Source organism: Arachis duranensis, chromosome 5 (assembly GCF_000817695.3).
Source record: "Arachis duranensis cultivar V14167 chromosome 5, aradu.V14167.gnm2.J7QH, whole genome shotgun sequence".
NCBI lineage: Eukaryota > Viridiplantae > Streptophyta > Magnoliopsida > Fabales > Fabaceae > Arachis > Arachis duranensis.
In genome coordinates, this window is record NC_029776.3 from 7,117,442 (window position 1) to 7,135,777 (window position 18,336).

At 33.1% G+C, this 18,336-nt stretch overlaps 2 protein-coding genes across 2 annotated transcripts; both read left to right on the plus strand.

The window, feature by feature from the left end:
• Positions 1-2,782: 2,782 nt before the first annotated feature.
• On the plus strand, positions 2,783-6,970 carry LOC107487703 (cytochrome P450 81E8). Its single transcript, XM_016108400.3, has 2 exons — positions 2,783-3,716; positions 6,017-6,970. The coding sequence occupies exons 1-2, from the start codon at positions 2,832-2,834 to the stop codon at positions 6,626-6,628; spliced, it is 1,497 nt and encodes a 498-aa protein (XP_015963886.1). The 5' UTR covers positions 2,783-2,831; the 3' UTR covers positions 6,629-6,970.
• Positions 6,971-9,448: 2,478 nt separating this feature from the next.
• Positions 9,449-11,185, plus strand: LOC127747757 (cytochrome P450 81E8-like). Its single transcript, XM_052262340.1, has one exon. The coding sequence runs from the start codon at positions 9,474-9,476 to the stop codon at positions 10,386-10,388; it is 915 nt and encodes a 304-aa protein (XP_052118300.1). The 5' UTR covers positions 9,449-9,473; the 3' UTR covers positions 10,389-11,185.
• Positions 11,186-18,336: the final 7,151 nt, after the last annotated feature.

Here is an 18,336-nt window from a genome sequence, read left to right on the forward strand (position 1 = left end):
GACTGGAGACACCGGCTATGAGAAGTTCGAGGTGCTTGGACACCTTACAAACCATGTAGTTGACTTGAGAAAAAGGTTATGTACCTGTCAATTTTGGATGCTAACTTGTAATATCTTTAAATCTTTATCACAAATTTATCATAAGTTCATTAGTTGTTTATTCTGCCTATTTACCCAATTACTTATTCACCATATTTATGGTACGAGTTTCATGATTACTTAGACACCAATATGCTTCGCTGGTTAATCAGTTAGCCATTAATATAAGTACTCAATGTCTAATCACTTAGTGAAAATTTGGTTATCGTTACTACTATTGCAGGAATCTCGTGTGTTCATGCTTATGCTACTATTGCTAAAGTGAACAAGCATCCAGAGGATTTCTATCACAAGCTATTAACTATGAACTTATACAAAGTCACTTACAGCTACTATATCAATCCCCTACCTGGCCAATAATTATGAGAAAGATTTGAGAACAATAGACCTTTGGCACCATTGGTTAAGAGAAAATCGGGACAGCTCCAAACCAAGAGGAAAAAGGATGCGAACGAAGGAGGACATAGTCTAATAAGAAATCAAAGCCAACTACCCCTTTGAAGAGGCAGTTACGACCATTTACTTACAAGTATTGTCTGCTGAAAGGTCAAACAAAAAGAGGATGTCAGAAAAAGAGGGATGCCGATACTGCAGAAGCTACTGCTGCCAAAGTTGTGGAGGCTGCTGCAAAGGACCCTAAGAATGTTGCTTAAAATGTCACTGCAATTGCATCTGCAAATACTACAACAACTAGTACTAATGCAACTTACTGCAAGTGCCACTGTAACTGCAATAGGAACTGGAACTGCAATAGCTTCTGCTACCGCTGATCCTACCCCTCTTGTGGAAGTGGATGTCTAGCAGGTTGAGATTGATCTATCTCAATCATCATACTCTAAAGCAGAAGACTCCCAAAAAGTATTGTATTATAATGCTAAGTATCTTTTTAATTTTTGAAATATTCTAATTTCTATAACTGTTTTGGATGACTGTTGTTTGCACTGCAGAATCATCCACTTAAGAAGAAAACACCAACTAGACCTATAAAACTGTCACCTAGAAGAAAGTCACCTCCTCCAACAGGATCTGCACCATTGAATTCAATACAGGGAGCTAGTGATGCCACCGCAACACAGTTGGCAGGCTTCCTTAAGTTTGTGCCCATCCCAGCATTCAAAACCCCAAGAAAGAAGTGATTAATGTCCATAAGTTTAGGATGTCAGTATAAAAGTTTGTGTTGTTTTGTGAAACAATTATGACAATGTTCTATTTGTTTTTGGTTTGTTCATGGTGATTTATAGACTTCTCTGCAACTATATTATTGTAATTAGGTTACCGAAAAATAGCTAAAATAATGCTATGTATCTTTTTAATTGTCATTGCTGTATTATTGCATAACTTTATATGAACTAATGTTATTGTGGATCAGTTATGAATGATACTTTATGTTAGCTATCGTTATTGTTGCAGCTTATGCATTTTATAATTGTGTTCAATTACATTTACAAAAATAAAACCACAGAAACAATCTATCAAAGAGCACAATCATTTGATGCATCAAAACCCACCTTATATCAATTACAATGTTTATAAAATGGATTACATTAATATCATGGTTCTGTGCTGCAGGACTGATTCTATTCAAACCTTCAACACCAACATTAACACAAACATACATAATATTAAAAATCCTAAACCAAGCATTTTGATAATCACTTTTACATTTTTTGCATTTGCTTCCAATTTACCCACCCTCCATGCAATATTCATCCTCATCTCACTATTTTTATTTTCTTCATCAGATTTCACCGGCACTTCATCTTGTATAAAATTTGTCCATACAAATAAACCACATCAATTCTTTTTACTAGTTTACAAATATACATCAAGCTTAGCAACCATTAACCTCAAATCAACAATACTTAAAATTTCAAAAAGTTATTGCACTCACATTATAATTTGGACACCCGAAGAACAGTTTATTAGAATGCGTATTTGTTCTTGATCACCGAAGGACCGGTCGACACCCACATCTGCACCACTCCAAAATTGGTCCACGTCTGTTTCGTACATTGTTCCTTGTCCATTTTTCCGTCACAGAGGAACGATTTGACCTTCCTAAAATGTGACTGTCACTTATGGCCGCAATAGCGATGACAAGAAGAAGAAGTAGAAGCAGAAGAGCTATAACATGATGAGGAAAAAGATTAAAAAATGAAAAAAGAAGAACTACGTTTAAGGTTTATGATTGGTGCTAAAGATTAAATTGAAAAATTTTAAAGCGTATTCCATATCAACTGATCATTTTAGACGTCCTACGTGGAGCTGGTAGTGACAGATCAGCGCTCCACTGCTAATTCATGCCGAAATTGAGTAGAAGAATCTATATGTTGGCCGAAGATCAAACTAAAAAGTATATTTAATGCTATTAAAAATTGAGAGACAATATTAATATACAGACCCAATTTAAAAGACTACTTTAAAAACTTACTCTAAATTGGTCTAACAGATATAAATGTTGATTGATACTATTTTTTAAAGTAATTTTCTTTTATTTTTTTCTTAAATCATTGATTTTTTTATAGAGAAAGAAAACAGCGTGGATTTTTCCTTCCTCCTTCTCCAGTCCCAAGAACTTATATGATGAGTATGACGTAAGCACAAACGCAAGCTCAGGCATTGCATGTAAGCCGCAGAAAGGGTGACGTGTCAGGTGTCTTTTTCTATAAAATCGAAGCACCACACACACTAGCCGAAACTATCCAAACACTACTGGAAGCAATTCAATAATCATGTCCATTTTCCTATATCTTTCACTCCTCACAATCTCCTTCCTTCTCACTTTGAAGCTATTATTCAAATCAAGAGCACTCAAAAACCTTCCTCCAGGTCCACCATATCTTCCCCTTATTGGAAACCTCCACCAACTCAAGCAACCATTCCACCGCGCTTTCTATGAGCTGTCACGAAAATATGGCAAAGTCTTCTCCCTATGGTTCGGTTCCCGCCTTGTGGTTGTCGTTTCATCACAAACGGCAGCGCAAGAATGCTTCTCCAAAAACGACATCGTTCTTGCAAACCGTCCTCACTTTCTCACTGGAAAGTACATCGGCTACAACAACACCACCCTCGTGCTTTCCCCTTACGGAGATCACTGGCGCAACCTCCGCCGCATCGCAACGCTTGAGGTTCTCTCAACGCACCGCATCAACTCGTTCTTGGAAATCCGAAGAGACGAGATCATGAGGCTCGTGCAGAAGCTGGCTCAGGAATGTTCCAACGGCTTTAACAAAGTGGAGCTCAGATCTAAGTTATCGGAAATGACCTTCAACACTATAATGAGAATGGTTTCTGGTAAACGATACTACGGTGAGGATTGTGACGTCACTGATGTTGAAGAAGCAAGGAGATTCAGAGCAATAACCAAGGAGTTGGTGGCTTTGGGAGGAGCAAACAACCCTGGAGATTTCATATCAGTGCTTCGGTGGTTCGATTTTGATGGTTTGGAGAACAAATTAAAGAGGATTAGTAAAAGAACTGATTCTTTTTTACAAGGGCTTATTGATGAACATCGCAATGGCAAGAGAAACACTAACACCATGATTGATCATCTTCTAACTCAGCAACAGTCGCATCCTGAGTACTACACAGATCAAATCATCAAAGGACTTATTATGGTAAGTTTCTATATTTCTTCACTATTATTCTTCCCTTGTTTTATTTTATTGAGCATAGTCCTTTTGCTTCAACTTTACGGTGAGCTTGCAAGTTGCAACCTCATAATTATAGGATGAGGACGAGTTTATACGATAAAAAGAGGATAAACAACTGAATAAATCGATGAAAGTGGGCTTGCACATGTGGTAGTCAATAGCATGTTTATTGATTGGTCCACGTCGTTGACTAGGGCGGCGTCTTCCGATGTTGATATAATAATAGAGCAATATTAGGGCCAGCAATTTTTGTGATTGTTAGCCATCAATTAGTCATCAATAATGATTTGATGGTGTGAGATTGGTATGAGATTTCATCCAATAACTCACTTTCCTCTGCTGGTTACATGCTAGGCAAAATTCAATAAAATTGCTGGCCCTAAACTTTTCCATAATAATATCCATATTCCTATGTAGTTATGCTTAATCTAGTCATTTATACACTTTTTTGGTTGTTAATATTAATAGTATACTGATACTGATTTCAGTATAGAGTATACACATAAACAATGAATGTTTAAATATTGGAAAAGTATAAGGAACCAAAAGCTTATCAGCAAAAAATTAAATAAAACTATATTAATTTATATTAATAATTAATTAATTTTAAATTTTTTAAATTTAAAATTTAAAAAATTTTAAATTGATTAAGTAAATCTAATTAAAATTTATAAAAACCTTCTTCTTTTTTCTCACATTAATCTATCTATTTCTAACAATCACAAATTCGAAAAATATATAAAAGAACATACATTTAATATGAAAAAGAAACATTCTAATACTTAATAGAAGAAACATCCATATATATTAACTCATAAAAATTTTGAATTCATTCAAAGATATTTAGTTGGATTTTGGCTGATATGCTTTTGGTTTCCTAGTTTTACTCTTAAATATTTTATTAGTAGTACCTAACTAAATCTACTTTGTTGGTAAAGTAAGAAAACAAGTCACATATGGCAAACACATTAAGTGCAACTTTTAATTATTAGTTAAATATAAAATATAAGAAATCTTTTAAATATACTGATATTTCAGTAAATTTTAATTATATATATTATACCAGTACATTTGAAAATTCCTAAAATATGTAACATCTTTAGGAGTTTTCCCAAACAAAAAAAAAGGGATATTAGAGCAATATAAATGCTTAATTTAATATTATTCAATTTAACACTACTCCTTTAATTTTGTGGGTCCCTGTGTTTCTGTCCCATCTCCCATCCATCACTACCTTGGACTATCTATTTATTTGACATGGTCAGAGCTAGTATATTGGCTCATTTATTTCCTTCCTGTTATGCACCTCTTCATACAGGGTTGCTTAGATTAGATAAATATAGAATAAGAGTATTATCCCATAATGACATCCTCCCGTCAATGTGAAAATGACGAAAATGATGATGTTGCAAATATTAGATAATTTAATACATTTTATTGAATATATTTTATTTAATAATTTACAATATTATTTTCATATAAAAATATCTTCGAAAACATATCTCTTAAAAAGAGATCTATATTATTCTATTAATTGAAGTATGTTATGACTCTATGCTTAGTAGTTTAAAAAGTACTTTATCAAATATATTCGTAACCTTTATTAATTATTATGAGATTAAGTGTAATTTTAGTCTTTAAAGTATAGATCGAAAAATTTTTTATTATTAACTTTTTTTATATATAAAATTGTTTCTATCGTTTAACTTAATTTTAAAATTGTCCTTACTTTAAGAACTAAAATCGTACATAAATAACAACAAAAATAAAAACACTAGATAGTTCTTTTTTTTCTTTCCTTCTTCCTTCTCTTTCTTTTCTTCTTTTTTGTAAAAACAAAAATATTCTCTTTATCTTTTTTTTTTTATTTTTTTGTTATAGATAATGTGATTCAAAATTTTAATATTTAAATAAAAATGACAATTTCAAAATCTAATTTTAAATTTTAGAGACAATTTTGTATATAAAAAAAATAAAAACGAAAAAATTTCTCAGCTTATAGTTTAAGAATCAAAATCGTACTTATCCATGTTACGAAGTAAATTACAAACTCTACTGAAAATATAGTAACTAAAATTTACAAAATAAACATGTATAGTATGCTTCGTCTTTACAAAATATAGAATTTGTTTAAGTGAAGCTAAAAATATTATTTATTTATTTATTATGTTAAAAATATTTTTATTAAAAAAATATATTTCTAACAACTTAACAACACCCAAAAAAAAAACATGTAATACTCATTTCATAATTTGAACTTGTAGGTTATGCTGCTTGCTGGAACAGACACATCATCTGTGACTTTAGAATGGGCAATGTCTAATTTGTTAAACCATCCAGAAACACTAGAAAGGGCAAGAAAAGAAATAGACACAAAGATTGGACAAGATCACCTTATAGACGAGTCTGACATATCAAAACTCAATTATCTTCAAAACATAGTGTACGAGACATTTCGATTGCATCCTGCAGCACCATTATTGGTTCCACATCTTTCTTCAGAGGATTGCACCTTGGAAGGATATAAGGTACCGCAAAACACAATTGTATTGGTGAATGCTTGGGCTATTCATAGAGATCCCAAATTGTGGAGTGACGACTCTACACAATTTAAGCCTGAGAGGTTTGAAAAGGAAGGTGAAATAAACAATCTACTAACATTTGGAATAGGGAGAAGGGCTTGTCCAGGAGCCAATTTGGCACAACGTACAGTGAATTTGACATTAGGGTTGTTGATTCAGTGTTTTGAATGGGAGCGAACAACACATGCAGAAATTGATATGGCTGAAGGAAAAGGACTTACCGTGTCAAGGAAAATTCCCTTGGAAGCAATGTGTAAGGTGCGTGATCCATTTGCAACGAAGGCTATTATTTAATTAGTAATATTAGCACACAATTATCTGTATAATTAAATGAATAAACATCTGTACGTCCGTGTAGGATCACTTATGTTTTGGCTGTGTCCATTAAGCTCTTTTTATTAGTGGTTTTTTTTTTCCTCGTGTCCTGTTGCTTTATAATAATTATATGTGAAATCTTTCTCTTTATTAGTTGGAATTGTAACTACTGATGCCAAGACATATAAGTTAGGGAAGTTAGGGGTGGCAAGGTGGGTTAGTCCGTTTCAATCCGTTCCGTTTAGGTCCGTATTATAAATGGGATGGGTTATCATATTTTGTTAATTAAAATAGATTTAAAATACTAGTTTGTTTTGTTAATTAGTTGGTTTGATTTTTTTTAAAAAATAATTTATTAAAATTAACTAAAAAATAATAATTAAAAAATTAAATACAAAAAATAGTCAAATTATAATATAATTTTTTAATTATTTTTTTATTTTTAATTTTAATAAAATTGTTCAAAATAATGTTTATCAACAGAATCATATTTATTTTAAAAAATTAAATTACATAATTTGAGTATATATACAAAATTATAAAATAAAATAAATAAAGTTAATAACTAGAAGAAGAATAAAATTAAAAAATAAAAAAATGTGTAAAAATTATATAATTATTACTTTTGTAGTAGTAATCATTATTTTATTTAACAAAAAAAGAAAAAATAAAAATTTTTGGTCCGGCGGATCGGTCCACCTCGTCTCGTTAAAATCCGTAAATTTGGCGGTACAAGTTTGGCGGTTTTTTTTTTTTTAATTTGGCAGATTCTAAATTCTAGTCCAATCCGCCCTTTTTAGCAGGTTTTGCGGATGGACCTAACGGATTTGACCCGTTTTGCCACCTCTAATATAAGCATCGATAATATTAAGAAAAAAATGAGTCAAAATTTATTTTATTTAATATTTATTAATTGTCACAATAATTAATAAATATTAAATAAGATAAGTTATGATTATTTTTAACTAATTTTTTGTTATTAAATATTTTCGGATAATTAATAAATATTAAATAAGATAAGTTATGATTATTTTTAGCTAATTTTTTTTGTTATTAAATATTTTCGTATAAAGATTATCGTCGAATATATCTATTTCACAGTTTCTTTACAGCATATCTTGTATATTTATTGCTTGATCAAACATCGAATTTAAATATTATGTTCTCACTGAAATTACTATTAAAATTGTCTTAATTCGTTGATTTTTCGACTAGAATGTTACTAAATCGTTCACAACTAGGATTGGAAATAAGTCGAGCTGAGTTAAGCTAGATCAAACTCAAACTTGACTCACAAAAATTGAGCTTAGCTCACGGCTCAGCTCGTTAATAATCGAACTTATTTCTTAAGCTCAAATTTAGTTCACCAAAAGCTCACGAGTTAGTTCAAATAATAGAAATATAATTTATAATTTTATATCAGTAAATTATAACTTATGTATTTTAAAAAATATTTTAAAAAAATATCAATTTTATATATTGTCGAACTTATTTCTTAAGCTCAAATTTAGTTCACCAAAAGCTCACAAATTAGTTCAAATAATAGAAATATAATTTATAATTTTATATCAGTAAATTATAACTTATGTATTTTAAAAAAATATCAATTTTATATATTGTTTATCTATTAATAAATTATTATTTTTAAATTATTAAGATCGTTAATATATATATATAAAATTGAGTCCGCTTACGAACTAATGAGTTGAACTTATTCAAACTCAAGCTCGGTTCATTTAATTTATGAGTTCAATTTCAAGCTCAAACTTGACTCACCAACTCACGAGTTTAGCTTATAAAACTATTAACAAGTCGAGTTTAAACTAGCTCATGAGCTGACTTGACAGCCCTATCTGCAACTGACAACTAAAGTACTATTAAAATATGTTAAAATTAATTAATCTTAATTAAAATTATTTTATATATCTACTTACATTTATATTATTTTGCTTATAAATCTTTGAAAATAAATTTGAATATAAAAAAATTAAAATAATGGAAAATTATTTTTATTTTTTTGACACGAACCTGTTTTTTAACCACTTATTTAAAGGGTGAAAATTTAGGTGAAGTCGATTTCACGTGAAGTTGATATCTGAGAGCCGTTAGATGAAAATTTAGTCAAATCAATCAAATTATTTAATAACTCTCAAATATCAATTTCACGTAAAGTCGACTGTATCTCTTTTTTTTTTTTACTATTAACTACTAAGTAATATATATAATTTCACAACCATATTAATAAATTTATAATTTCTAATGGCATAAAAAATTATATTTTTTATATTCACAAACATTAAAGTCTTTGTAATTATAAATATCTAATAAATATAATTATAAACCAAATTTTCATTCAAAATATAAGTATAAATATTATCTCCAAAGCAAAATAAACATAATCCAAAACATAATTATAAATATTATCTCCAAAATAATATAAACATAATTCAAAACACTCAATTTTTATCTTCATACTCTTGTAAATTAGGTTGGGAAAAGTTAGGTTTTAGGAAAAAAATTGTAAAAATACCCCCTCACTAAAAAAAATCTTAACCCGGCGGGGAAGCCCGCCCCGCCCTGCCAAAACCCGCCAAAACCCGCGGTTTAAGCGGTGCGGATTAGGCGGACTTTTGCTATTTAGCGATCCCGATTTTTCAGTCCAGCCCGTCTTTTTTGACGGGTTACGCAGATCGGCCCGACGGGTTTAGACCCGTTTGCCACCCCTATACACGGTGCCTTCAGCAGTGTGGTCTCTTATAAGATCCATTTTCCTTGTGCCTTGTCGAATGACCAAGGATATTATTTTATTCTACTATACTCTATCATGTCAATCCATCTCTATTATTTCTTCCTTGTCATCATCTCTGTTCTCTCTCTTGTGGCTCTCAACCTTCTGTTCCAGTCAAGAAAATCCAAAAACCTTCCTCCAGGTCCACCTTATCTTCCCATAGTCGGAAACCTCCACCAACTCAAACAACCATTACACCGCTGCTTGTATGAGCTGTCACAAAAATATGGCAAAGTCTTCTCCCTCTGGTTCGGCTCCCGCCTTGTGGTTGTCGTTTCATCACAAACGGCAGCGCAAGAATGCTTCTCCAAAAACGACATCGTCCTCGCAAACCGCCCTTACTTTCTCGTTGGAAAGTACATCGCCTACAACTACACAACCCTGGTGTCTTCTCCCTACGGCGACCACTGGCGCAACCTCCGTCGCATCGTGGCCACGGAGGTTCTCTCCACGCATCGACTCGACTCGTTCTTGGAGATCCGAAGAGACGAGATCTTGAGGCTTGTGCAAAAGCTGGCTCTGAAAGCTTCCACCAACGACGATGACTTTGCCAGAGTGGAGCTAAGTTCCATGTTCTCGGAAATGGCGTACAACACTATCATGAGGATGGTTTCTGGAAAAAGATACTACGGTGATGATTGTGACGTCACTGATGTTGAAGAAGCAAAGCTATTCAGGGAGATCATCAAGGAATTAATGGTTTTGGCAGGAGCAGATAACCCCGGAGATTTCATACCTCTGCTTCGTTGGTTTCGTCTTGATGATTTAGAGAAAAGGTTAAAGAGGATTAGTAAGAGAACTGATTCTTTCTTACAAGGTCTCGTTGATGAGCATCGCAGTGGCATGAGGAACACTAACACCATGATTGATCATCTTTTAACTCTGCAACACTCCCACCCTGAATATTATACGGATCAAATTATCAAAGGACTTATTCTGGTAATTAATTGATTCCTCTATCTTTCATCTATTATTCATTGCTTAAAGTGCTTGATACATATAAAATCTCTTTATCGAACCATTTATTAGATAACGGCGAGGTCTATGGTGTAGATATCATAAATTATCTACATGTATAGAAGTAACATTGTTATAGTTTTTTTAGTGACACCTAGTTCTATTTTTTCTTTTTTACTTTTCTATGACAGCAGTCATATCAATGACACATTGCAATTTCAGGTTTTTATCTCCTTAAAAATATATAATTAGCAGTACTATTAAATTAGTAATCAAAGAGTTTTTGACCAAATATACTGAGCCAACTTTTTAATTATATCTCATATACTTAAGCCTTGTTATGGTCTATTTTTTTTATTTTTTTTAATAATGCAATATATTTTTTTTGAACCGTTTATTTTTTTTAGAACATTGTTTCTTTCTTCTTTAACACTTTTAGTTATGATAAATTAAATAAATTACAAAAAGTTCTTAGGTGGTAGATCTTAATATAATTAATATTCGTGACTTTTTGGTCTTCAAATTTTGTGTTGAGGATAGTCTATAGATATTTTTAAATAACTTATTTATAAACAGTGGCGGAGCTTTGTGAGGGCAAGGGGTGGCCATGGCTCCCCAAAGTTTTTGTAAAAATATTAGTAATTCTATTTTAAAAAAAAATAAAATTATCTTATTTGATTAAATTGATATACTTTTAAATTTTAACTTATGTATTTGAGTTTTATGTCCATCTTCAGCATTCTTTCAAACTTTTTACTTTATCCTATTTGACATAACAAATAGCATATCTTTAAATTAACAATAAGTGACATATCTTTAAATCAACATTACAAATTAAATATCATTATAGAATTAACACTAAATTATATTTAGCTTCTCATATAGTTTCATGCATTATTTTATTTTTAGAATAATAAAAATTATAATATAACTAGTAGTAATATCAGTCATTAATAAAAAATTATTATTTTATTTTTAAATCAACTTTATAAATTTAATGCCATTATAGTATAACACTATTTACATTAATAAATTTTGATATTTTTATTTTATTAGAAATTTAAGACTTTGTTTTGTTGTATTATATTATTTAATTTGTAATAAAAATAATAATTAAAATAATTAATCTTGAGACTTTTAAAAGATAAATATTATCAAAAGTAAAATTAATTTTTCAAAATATTAAAAAATAATATATAAGTTATAATTGATTTTAATTTAAATAAAGAATCAATTTTTTTAAAAAGAAAAATCAGTTTTTGGATAAAAAATTAGTTTTCTAAATAAAAATAGATTTTTATGTACAAAAACTAATTTTTTTTCATGTAAAAGCTGATTTTTTTAAATTGATTTTTTATTTAAAATCAAATTGGCTTATTAACCTAAGCAAAATTTTTTATTAATTATAATCAGAATTATTAAATAATTTATTTATAAATTAAATTTTATAAAAAAATAATTAATATTCGTGATTTAAATTATATAAATAATTTTATCAAAATGATATTTTAAACATACACATTTAGTATTTATTCATAAATATATTTTTTATTTATATTATATCTTAATAATAGTATGTTCAAATAATATTTTAATATTTATTCATAATTATGTATTTTTTTCTTTTGCTTATACTATGTGTATAATAATGTGTTTAAATAATATAAATAATTTGCAATTCTATAAAAAAAAATCAATTTTNAAATCTAAATAAATATAAAAGAAATCAAACTTCATTATTTAATTTATTATTATAGAATTTTTATTTTGATTTAAAATAATTCATTCAATTAATATAACTAAAATTAATTATAAATTATTTTATATAACACATACAAATTCAATAATTTATATAACACATATAGTAATATTTAATTAAATATATATGTGTTATATAAAATAATTTATAGTTAATTTTAATTGTATTAATTTAATGAATCATTTTAAATCAAAATAAGAATTCTATAATAATAAATTAAATAATAAAATTTGATTTCTTTTATATTTATTTGGATCTAAAAACACATTGTTAGAAATAATAGACTGAGAGAATAATTTGAAAAGTGTATTATTCGGTGTAAAGAAAAGTATAATGTACAAGGGGTATATATAGGTGCCAGAAGAATCAAAGTAATAAAAGCATAGAATCCTACAATTAATATACAGATATGCTATATAAATATAAACGATACTAACTGGTCTAAAATGATTCTAATGATTCTCTAACGATTCGCTAACATCCCCCCTCAAACTCAAGTGGGAGCTAAGGATACCATCTTGAGTTTGAATAACAAAGTCCAAAAATGAGTCGGGTGATGAGCTTTTGTGAAGATGTCAGCAGTCTGATCCAGTGTTCCAACAGCAACGAGACGAACAACATCAATAAGGATACGTTGCCGAACAAAGTGACAATCAATCTCAATGTGTTTGGTGCGTTCATGAAAGACATCATTATGGGTAATTTGAATAGCACTACGGTTGTCACAAAAAACATCAGTAGGGGACGACTGAGTAGCACCCAAATCTTCGAGAAGCCAACGAATCGAGATAACCTCAACAGTAGTGTCAGCGAAGACACGGTACTCAGCTTCTGTGCTCGATCTAGCAGTGAACGTTTGCTTCTTAGCACGCCAAGAAATGAGAGCGTCGCCAAGAAACAAACAGTAACCAGTAGTAGAACGACGATCAGTGGGATCACCAGCCCAATCAGCATCGGAGTATGTCTGAAGGGACAAAGAGAAATGGGTAGAAAAATAAAGGCCATGAAATAGAGTGCTTTTGATGTAGTGAAGAATGCGAAGAACTGCTGCATAGTGAGTAGTACGAAGAGCTAACAAGAACTGGCTAAGGACGTGAACTGGATAGGCGATGTCTGGTCGAGTGACAGTTAAGTAGACGAGTCCTCCAACTAGCTGTCGATAGAGAGTAGGATTATCCAAAACAGTGCCATCCATAGGAGTAAAACGAACATTAGGCTCAAGAGGAGTAGACTCAGTGCGACTATCTGTAATTTCGGCTCGAGCAAGAAGATCTGAAGCATATTTAGCTTGAGAGAGATAGATGCCATCATCAGTGGATATGACTTCTAGACCAAGAAAATAGCTGAGAGAACCAAGATCTTTCATCTCAAAAGTTCGCTGAAGGGACGCCATAAGATCAGAGATACCATTAGTATCATCTCCAGTAATGATCATGTCATCAACATACAGAAGTAGAAGAACAACTCCACGATCACTTTTACGACTAAAGAGAGCATTCTCATGAGGACTGCAGGTGAAACCAAGACCACATATGGTAGTGCTGAACTTGTCGAACCATTCACGAGGAGTTTACTTAAGCCCATAGAGTGCCTTGCGAAGGAGACAAACTTTTTCAAAAGGACAAGGATAACACGGAGGGGGTTTCATATAGACCTGTTGTTTCAAATCTCCATTAAGAAAATAATTTTTCACATCCATCTGATTGAGAGACCATTTTTTGACCGCATCAATGGCAAGAAGAGCTCGAACAGATGTGAGACGAGCAACAGGAGCAAAAGTCTCTTCATAATCAATACCATATTCTTGCGTATAACCCTGAGCAACCAGTCGTGCCTTATAACGGTCAATAGAACCATCAGAGTGAGTCTTGATCTTGTATACCCATCTGCTTCCCACAACTTCTTGATTAGAAGGAGAATCAACCAAGTCCCAAGTGTGTGCTTTTTCAAGTGCCTGTATTTCGTCCTGTATTACTTGTTGCCAATTTGGATTTGTAGAGGCTTCTCTGAATTACTTAGGTTCATATTGATGAATAATAGTAGAAAAACAATGATAATCAAGAAGATGAGGAGGTGGATTTCTCACCCTAGAACAGCGAGTGGAAGGAGGAGGCATGACAGTAGAGGTAGGAGCGTCGTCCGGTCTGAAATCATCGGGAGATGGAGAAGGCGGAAGAACAGGAGGCTGTGGAGGGTGACTCGAGATAAAACCTGTAGAATCATCACTAGGAAAAAGATCAACATTAGGGTTAGTGAAAAAAGGTGACTGAGTAGGAGGAATAGACTCAAAGGAGGAGAATCGAGAAAACATGTGATGCTCCCAGAAGACAACATGACGAGATATATGAATACGCTTAGAGAGAGGATCCCAACAACGATAACCCTTGTGTTCAGTGCCATAACCAAGGAAACAACACATACGAGCCCGAGGTTCGAGTTTACTATGTTCATGAGGCTGAAGAAAAACAAAACAGACACAACCAAAAACTCGAAGAGAACTATAATTTGGGGACGTACGATAAAGACGCTCAAAGGAAGTAACATTACCAAAAACAGAAGGGAGTCTATTGATAACATGAATAGCAGTAAGAACAACTTCACCCCAAGTACGCTCAGGACACGAAGAAGGAAGAAGCATTGCACGAACAGAGTCAAGAATGTGACGGTGTTTGCATTCAGCTAGGCCATTTTGTTGAGATGTACCAAGGCTAGAAAACTCAGACAAGGTACCATGCTCTGCAAGAAAGATTAAGAGTTTGGAATCACGGTATTCCAGAGCATTATCGCGGCGAAAAACCTTAATGACCTTGGAAAACTGAGTTTTAATCATAGTGGCAAAGTTAATATAAATCTGAGGTAACTCATGGCGATTGGTCATCAAATAAACCCAAGTAAAGCGTGTGTAATCATCAATGAAAATGACAAAGTATCGAGCTCCTCCCATAGAAGCGGTGGGAGCGTGGCCCCAAACATTAGAATGGATAAGATCAAAAGGAGAGCAAGCAAGAAAGGAATTATTGTGAAAAGATACAGCAAGTTGTTTAGCAGTTTGACAACAAATGCAATCAAAAGACTCATGATTAACCTGACCCAAAACACCCTGAGACACAAGAGGACGCATCTTTCCCAAGGAGGTGTGAGCAAGACATTGATGCCATAAGTGAAGAGTAGAAGGAGAAGAAGCAGCACAGAGATTTGGTACAGGAGGAATATGAAGATTCTCGAGTTCAAACAACCTTCCGACGTTACGTTCAGTCTCGATGATTTGTCCTGTCCAATGATCCTGTACACGACAACCAGAAATGAAAAAAGTGACATCAAAACCGAGATCAACAAGTTGACCAACAGAGATAAGATTAAAGTTCAACTTGGGAATATAATAAGCATCATGAAGATTAAGACCTGGCTGGGAAATAGAACCCTTGTGTATTGCGTGCAAGAGCGAACCATTAGCAGTATTGACAGAAGGTGCATTTGTAGTGGTAGACAAAGACGAGAAGAGATGACGCAAAGTTGATATGTGATTAAAGCAGCCGGAATCAAAGTACCATGTAGAATTACCTGGAGGAGTCAAAAAAGCAGCAGGAGTATTACCAGAAAAAGAGAGAAGATGCGTAAGAAGAGATGCAATATCAGAGAGAGATACAAGAGACTGGTTGAGAGGAGCAGAGGCGGTAGATTTAGTAGCAGCAACAGTAGAAGCAGACACATTCATGGAGAAGTTGGGATGGGAAGCATGCCTGAGGTAATCAGGACATGGTGGGCGAGTAAGACAGGCAGTAATCAAATGTCTCGAGAGCTTACAATAATGGCAGAACAGCTGTGAACAATGGTAGCAAATGTGACGTTTCTGGTAACATGTGCGACATTCAACAGAAGGACATGCTGAGATGAGGTGCCCGAAACGGTTACAGTTTCGACAAAATATATTCTTTTTGTCTGTGGCAGCAAAAGCATCTGACTTTTCCATAATAGTAGGCAGAGATCAGAAAGAGGAGAGAAAACAGCAATTTCGGAGCAAAAAATGAGAAAACGGAGTGCAAAATCGGAAAGAGCTCACCCAAAAACCTTAGGGAGGGTCCCGCTTGTCTACGACGTTAGCACCACGTCAGCAGTGATGTCAGTGCCACATCAGCGATGTGACGACACGTGGCAGTACCTGAGAGGCAGAGGAAGACACGCTGGCGACGAGGTGTCACGCGGGTCAACTGGAGGGTCGGGTCGGGTCGGGTCAATCGCGGGCGCGCGGGTCGCAGGGGAAGCTGGCAGCGTGACACGTGGAAGCTCCAGGATCGTGCGATCAGCTGCAAGATCCAACAGCCACTGAAGCACCTAGGATGGGAACAATGGAGGTAGGCAGGGAGATTTCGGCGGCTTCAGGCGACGATTCCGGTGGCGTTGAAATCCTGACGGAGAGACGAACACAATGATGGCAGAGGTGACGAACCAAAGCGTCAGAAACAAGATGAAAAACCAAAGCAAAGAAGCACTGTCGGAAGAGAAAAAAAGGAGGCTATGAACAAATGTTCATTGGAAAAAATTTTTAGACTCTTGATACCATGTTAGAAACAATAGACTGAGAGAATAATCTGAAGAGTGTATTATTCCGTGTAAAGAAAAGTACAATGTACAAGGGATATATATAGGTACCAGAGGAATCAAGATAATAAAAGTATATAATCCTACAATTAATATACAGATATTCTATATAAATATAAACGATACTAACTGATCTAAAATGATTCTAATGATTCTCTAACACACATAATTGTGAAAAAATATTAAAATATTATTTAAACATATTATTAGGGCAATTTACTTAAATAAATAGAATGGCAGAATCCTTTACCTAAATGTGCAAAACTGATTGTTGTTACGTGTATGTACAAAAACGTACTCTATGTAATCCGTGGCAACCCACCACGATTTACGAAACCTGCATAAACCGTGGCAGGTCACAACGGTTCAGGGGCAAAAAATATTGAGTGTAAACCGTGGTAAGTCACCACGGTTTACGAAGGATGGATGGCATGCATAAACCGTGGTAAGTCACCACGGTTTATGAGGAAAGTGGCTTACACATAAAACCCGGTAACCCACCGCGGTTTATGTGTGTAGCTATATAAGTAATCTTGTCTAAATTTTTGTTAACAAGGTAATTATTTAATATAGAAAATCCAAACAGAACCAAAAAATAATATGGGCATGAGTAATGGTAGAAAAATACAGAATCAAGAGTACAGAACTAAGAAAAATCTTAAAATGTAAATCTCCATCTGTAAAGTAAAAATAAAAAAATAAAATAATAATCTCAATCCGAGACCATATAAAAAAAATAGTATATAGTAATACATAGCAATATATATGGCATATATTGTACTATTAGTAATTATAATGAACAATAGTTATAATAAGCACCAAAGAATTATAATCTATAACTTGAGCCTGAACTTGCAGCTACTGCTCTTGATTCTAATGGAGTTATTAGCATTAAGATTAACCACAACAATCCAGCACCTAACCCTGAAGGTGATCTTGAATAGCTTCAACTTCCCAAACTTAATTCTCACCGGTTGCTTGGCCTTCAACCGAAGAGGAACACTTCCACTTTGCTGCAGTTGTTGCTTGAATAGCCAATGGAGGGTGAGAATCGCTTGTACCGACTAAATGGCGTCGCTCACGTGGTAGGATATATCGACCAATGGCGTCGCTCACGTGGCAGGATATATCGACGAAATGTGAGGCATTTATTATGTGTAAGCCACTTATATAGCTACACACATAAACCGCGGTGGGTTACCGGGTTTTATGTGTAAGCCACTTTCCTCATAAACCGTGGTGACTTACCACGGTTTATGCATGCCATCCATCCTTCGTAAACCGTGGTGACTTATCACGGTTTACACTCAATATTTTTTGCTCCTAAACCGTTGTGACCTGCCACGGTTTATGCAGGTTTCGTAAACCGTGGTGGGTTGCCACGGATTACATAGAGTACGTTTTTGCACATACACGTAACAACAATCAGTTTTGCACATTTAGGTAAAGGATTCTGCCATTCTATTTATTTAGGTAAATTGCCCATATTATTATTAAGATATAATATAAATGAAAAAATATATGTTTATGAATAAATACTAAATGTGTATATTTAAAATATTATTTTGGTGAAATTACTTATAT

Bases quoted from the DNA above. Each gene is read 5' to 3' on its own strand.
- LOC107487703 (XM_016108400.3), top strand. From the start codon at position 2,832: ATGTCCATTTTCCTATATCTTTCACTCCTCACAATCTCCTTCCTTCTC. The intron at 3,717-6,016 runs GTAAGTTTCTAT...TTGAACTTGTAG, and splicing joins TCATCAAAGGACTTATTATG to GTTATGCTGCTTGCTGGAAC.
- LOC127747757 (XM_052262340.1), top strand. From the start codon at position 9,474: ATGTCAATCCATCTCTATTATTTCTTCCTTGTCATCATCTCTGTTCTC.